The 6,149-nt window shown below is 35.7% G+C and overlaps 1 protein-coding gene across 2 annotated transcripts in view; it reads right to left on the bottom strand.

Annotated features, from left to right (window-relative positions):
- Nucleotides 1–6,149, bottom strand: part of LOC109538855 — a 57,643-nt gene that overhangs the window by 26,507 nt on the left and 24,987 nt on the right. For both annotated transcript variants that reach the window (XM_019906259.2, XM_019906261.2), the window contains exon 3: nucleotides 527–655. In XM_019906259.2, coding sequence (XP_019761818.1) covers nucleotides 527–655 — 129 coding nt within the window. The remainder of the gene's footprint in view (nucleotides 1–526; nucleotides 656–6,149) is intronic.

Genomic DNA, 6,149 nt, shown 5'->3' on the forward strand with positions numbered 1-6,149 from the left:
ACACTTAGGTGCAAGATTATGCCAAAATTCCATGTTTTCCTTCCCATTTTTGCTCATTTCTCGGAGGCAAAATGAGCAAGAACGCTCATTTGTACGTCATTCTAGAGAGAAATAAATGACCTTTTTAGAAAGTGGACCATCGATAAGGAAATGTTGGCAGTTTTCTCAAAAAGTCTTGATTTCACGAAGTTTCAAAGTTGCGTGTTTTCTTTTTGAGTTGCAAAATCGACTCAAACGTGACGCGCTGTTTTCGAAGCTTTTCAAGAACCATTAGAGCTACGCAATTCGTTTTGGCATCGTTGGATAGAGAATTGAAAACTCGATTAAGTCAAAACAACATTAGGGAGGAAATTCGAATGGTTTTGTACCAGAAAGCGAAATTTGAAGTGATTAAACATGCTGTTACTTAACATGCAACATATGGATGTGAAAAGTCCAAAAAATCTACATAAGAACAAAAGCAAATGAAATCAATATAAGAAATTCAATTCAATTCAATTAAAGGAAAACAACTTTTCAAACTTACTCTTTATCACAGCCGTTAGTTAGCGAAGTACCATTCTCCGGAATTGGACTTGGTTCTGGTTCTTCTTGAAGGGGACTTTCAAAGATCAAGGTTTCCACCATTGAACCCTTAGAACTACCAAACGATACCCTGAAAATGTAAAAGAAAAATAATTGAATGCTTGGATTTATCATAAAATAAGTAAACGTGTGTATGTTAAGCAGGATTTTCAACAACCAACCAGTGAAATTGCAATAACACTTGGTTTTGCTTAAATTGAAACGTGGGTGTTTTGACATTTCGACTAAATTGTTATGTAAACGGGTCGAAAACAACAGTGCAGAATTTGCGACATTAACATAGAGAGAAATTACGACCAAATTCCCATTAATAGGACAGTGAATAATGACTGCCTCAATGAATAATGATCATATGATTCGAATGGTGCATTCTGCAACGGGTGCTTGTTAGTGTTTGTTAACCGATAGAAACTGAGCAACAAAAACCCAAAAAAACAGTTATAAAATATAATTGCTAGTGATGTGCGGAATTGTATAAATCTTTTCGTAATTGAATATCGGAAAGCGAAACCTAATAGTAATCGGTAAAGTTCTACAGTTTCTTAGCCATATCGTTCTTCACACGCCTCCAGTGAGATTAAATCATACATAAATGATGAAAATCACACTGAATGGAAGTTTTGCAAAAACGGCATTTGAACCTCAGTCAAATAAAGCTGATCAACAAAGGCATACAAAAAAGTGTATTAAATAAAAACGAATTTATAATGAAACTATAAAGTTGTCACTTGACTGAGAATTCCTTCAAAAGTTTGCGATCAAGAAAAAGATACACAAATCTTCACGGCTCAGGTTTAACATCCCTGATTTTAGTGCTTGAAACAACAGCAAATTTTGAACAACTTGGAATTAGAACCTTTGAGAAACAGGAAAACTTTATGCATATTCGACATTGTTATACATTGGTTTAACTTTCCAGGAGCATAATGAACAAAAACAACCACTGCTGCGCAACAATTCTAATACGAATTCTTCTACAGTGAAGATGGGTTGATAGCAGATTTTAAAGCCCAAGTACCACTTTAGAGGGAAAATCTACAATTTTAAATCACCCTGTATAATTCCTTGAGTTGTCACTAGTGGTAGGTGAAAAATGATAAACTGTCTTGATTTAAACATTGTAATTTATTCAACTTCGACCAGAAAACAAGGTGAAACAAAGCCGACCCTCACCTTTAAAAAGTATCCCTTTAGTTAAAAACCGATGCACGTGACGAAATGCTCCTAGCCACGTTATATCAGGCAAATTTACGTGTATGATAACGTGCCAGCTGGCAAAGTTAATTAATTAAAGTGCATTTGGGTAGTTTCCGTCTGATTAGAAGCTATGTGATTATAAAGAAGGCAATCTCGTACATTTACCAAGGGCTAAAAACGGCATTTTCAGCTGATAGTCATTGTTTCAGAAATATAAAATGGGCAGGGAAGCGAGAAATCAGACTTCCAGTCAAAAGCTGAGTAATTCAGTGCGCAAAACTTTTTTAATCGGCAGAAAAATGCCGAGCGCTGTGGCCTAATCAAGCATCGGTCGCCAGTCATGTGCTGTGTGAATCGCATTCTTAGATGGAAAATATAGAATAAGTGTGACTCTGAAGGAGCATTTATAATTCGAAATGCATCTTGATTGTGTGGTCAACTGCAGTAGATGCTGCTCGAGGATTAAGAAATTGAGGATGGGGCGCCAGCTTGCAGAAAGCTAGTGAGAATGATTTCTGCATTTATATGAAATTTTTGAAATAAAACATTTATTCGTGATTTCCGCTATAAATTCCACTCTAAACAAAAGGGATCTTTTGTTCTTATAAGGCATTGCTCAGATTTTTAAATAGTAACTTTTTTCGCCATTAAATAATCAAGTTAGTGTGTCAATTAAAATATGGGTGCTCTGTTGTGAACAAATCTTTAATTATCTTCGAAGCAAATGTATCAAATATTCGCGTGTTTCTGCTGTAAATTTCAACTTTTTCGGTTTTGAAAGTTAATAAAAGGTATGTGAAGCGTAATTATTATTTAGTGATGGTCTAGTGGATAGCGAGTGGTCCTGGCCAGTTTTTCCAAATTTTACGCTCAAACTAAATATTTTTTTGGCACACAAATCGCGCTAGGCATTTGACTATTCCAGTTTTTCTGTTGTCCAGCACCCTTCGGCCTGTAAGTGGTCCAGACCATTAAGACTAGTCTTGCATTTGTACTTCTAAGTTCAAGAAAATAAATGCCGTTGAGTTTTTCCGCTGCTATCAAACTATATCAGCATACTAAAATTGAGTTTTGAGTATTTCTACCCAAAGTAGCAACACTAATGATGCACTTCATAGCTGCAACTTTAATTATCGACAACAAAACAGATGTCCAGCAGGTGCCTGAATTAAATTTAACATTCTAACAGTACTGATTAAGTTTATTCACTGTCACAAATCGATATCCGGATTGTTCAAAATTTGCCCGTTGAAGGAACTACTAGTAACACTGAATACATACTTAATAAACAGGCATCCGCTACTTTAATTAATTGCAGAACAAGTGCCATCGAAAACGTGCATTTAATGGAAAGTATTATTACTGTTAGCAAACTCAAATTAGGTTCAATGATTTCGCAACTTTGTTCTAATAAATGCTAGTTTCGAAAACGTATTAATGTTGCCTGATATTGTCAAGGTCCAAAGGAATTACCAATGTTGTCGGCAATAAGAGCAGAATCCCGAACTAATATGATGCGAGTTAATGCAATTAAAGTCAATTAAGTTACCGAGAAAATAAATAACTCCGTTAATGGACGTTTAATTTGGTATTAGAAGCCTCTTGCAATCGTTAACGTTTGTGACCTGATATGATTAGGAATGTTCCAGTTGAGGAGATTCAAAAAACCATCCCCAGGTTTAATTAATTGATTTTAAGGCCAACGCTCTTCCTACCAAATACAATTAGTATTATTTTCAAATGACCAAAGAAATCTTATGGGAACCAAGTCTGGTTAGCAGGACGTAATTCTCCAAGACGCTTCCGTTTACGGACGTTGTGGTAAACTTTACAGTCGGTTGACTTTGAATCGGTGCACTTAAATGGTTCATTGTCAAGAACTAAGAAAATAACAGATTTGCATAGCTGTATTTAATAAATGCTTTATAGTTCATGTTTTTTGTTGGTCGCGGCAAATTATCGTTATTAAATATCCATGCCGATTCCTGCGAATGGTTTTACATAAGAACACCGACCCGCATCTCGTTCAAACTTTGATATTTTTGTCAAGCTTTAAGGTCTTTGTCGGTTATACAGGATCGAAATATTAATACTTACCAGCTTGATGTTCTCACAAAGTTCCACGTTAAATGTGTGGTCACGTTTTGATGCACGGGGTCAGGTCGACTACAAATATCCAGATCGTGATCGTGTTTATGATGAAGTGGAATCATGTTAGAAAATTCGAAAAACCTTTTTTTAATGCTTGGAAATTTACTGCTACGAGTTAGTCGACTACACAAATCTCCAATCTTAAATAAACAGCAACCGGTGTTCAGTCTGAATTAATTTGCGTCCTTTTTTCAGTAAGTTTTAGCAAGGAAGTGTAGCATCAAGAAAATTGAGAATGCGGAGAAGTATTAATGATGTGCTAATTAATTTAAATGATTTCCGTAATTAACTAATTACAGCAAAATCGCAAGTGTTTGTTTTGTGGACTACCAATCGAGCAATACGAAGTCGCATAAACCTAATGAGACTGCTATTTCTTAAATGAGCTCATGTGTTTTAAATGTAAAAACTCGCGTTTTCAAATTAGAGAGATTTTTCGTTATTCCTCAAAGAACCCAAAGATACAAAATCATTCATATTCGTGCCGTTTGGTGCAAACGTATGCTCTGCCCTGAAAGGGTCACTAGATATCTTAAGATGTCCATTTCAATCAGCTAATACGATGACAAACGTTTTTTTTTTTTTTAATTAAAACTGGCTAGAAAAATCTCAGTTATTTCCACTAATTCGAGAATTTTTCAGATTCTAGCTTGGCCACTCTGGTTTCATTTGTTGTTGCAAAAATTGAATTTATTAGGAAAAACATCACGAGCTGGCGGTTTTAACGACAAAAGTTCGGATAGACCTCATATCTAGGAAAAAGTTTTTGAGATTTTTGCCCATCCCGTTTATTTACAGAGTGGTCACAAAAAAATCAACATTTTTGACTTGCACTAATGTTTTTCTCTTGAGCCCGTGTCCAAAGTCTAGGCGAAATGTTGCAAAAATTAGCTAAATATTTGAAAGTGAACTTAACTGTATGAAGTCGACTAGAATCACAGATTTCACGGGCAATTCTGATTTGAGTCATTTTTCAGGCGACTCTGTATACCTAATTTTCGTCTTAAATCGTCTATGCAGTTTGAGCTTCAAAATCGGGTATAGATCGTGAAAATCGGACCAAAAGCAGAAGAGTTATCGCTGCAAGACCAAAAAGTTGATGTTTTGAGACCACCCTGTAAATGGTAGAGATGCCCTAAAAATTCCAAAACCTTTTTGTTGTCCAACCAGGAGCAAGTCGAACATCCTTGTTTTATTTGCCACCCTGTAGAAAATTTGCATCAGACGCTTGATTTTGATCAAAACATTAACCAAGAGAAAAACAAATCGAACTAAATAACTCACCCTCATTACGTTGAGCAATTTAGTTTCACTTTTTGAAAAACACCCGCGTCGATTACTTAAAATTAAAATATCTGAAAAATGGTTGTTCGTAGCGACTTTGGATAAAACGCATTTTTTACGTAAAATTGGTCGGGGAATTGATTTTGTTGTGAAAAAATTCTCCTTTCTCTCCAGAGGAAAAAACTTTCTGAAAAACTCACCTTTATAGGAAATTTCTGGAAGTTTCCAGAATGTTTTCAGTTACTGAGGCGAGTCGACTGATCGTTGGTAAACACGAGTTTTTTTAAAAATTGTCAAGGAAAAACCAAAAGTTCCTGAATGCGGCCCATAACATCACTCGAAAGACAAAATCGGCTGCTTTAAGTGAGGAAAAACTCTCTCGACTAGAAAACTTCTGAGAGTTTTCAGGATGTTTTCAGTTGCTAAGGGGAAACGATTCGTTGTTGGTATATATAGACGGACTTAAAAAAATTGTCAAGGAAAAACCAAAAATCTCTCAAGCCTGCCCAGAATATAACTCGAGAGGGAAAATTTGCGGCTTTAAATGAGGAAAAATTCATTTTAATAGGAAATTTTTGGGAGTTTACAGGGATTTTTCACATACTAAATCGAAGCGATTGGTCGTTGGACAACACGGATTTTTCAAAAATTCGCCAAAGAAAAACCAAAAATTCCTGAATGCCGCCCGTAACATCACTCCAAAGAGAACATCGGTTGCTTAAAGTGAGGAAAAACTCACTTGATTAGGAAATTTCTGAGAGATCCCAGTATTTTTTCAATTACTAGGCCGAGGCGATTGGCCATCGGAAAACACGAATTTTTCAAAAATGTGACAAGAAAAAGTCAAAAATCCCACAATCCGGCTCATAAGATCACTCTAAAGAGAAAATGCGCTGCTTTAAGTGTGGAAAAATTCCCTTTAATAGGAAATT

This window comes from Dendroctonus ponderosae, unplaced genomic scaffold, assembly GCF_020466585.1.
Source record: "Dendroctonus ponderosae isolate FM_Combo_2020 unplaced genomic scaffold, Dpon_F_20191213v2 Dpon_F_20191213_9, whole genome shotgun sequence".
NCBI lineage: Eukaryota > Metazoa > Arthropoda > Insecta > Coleoptera > Curculionidae > Dendroctonus > Dendroctonus ponderosae.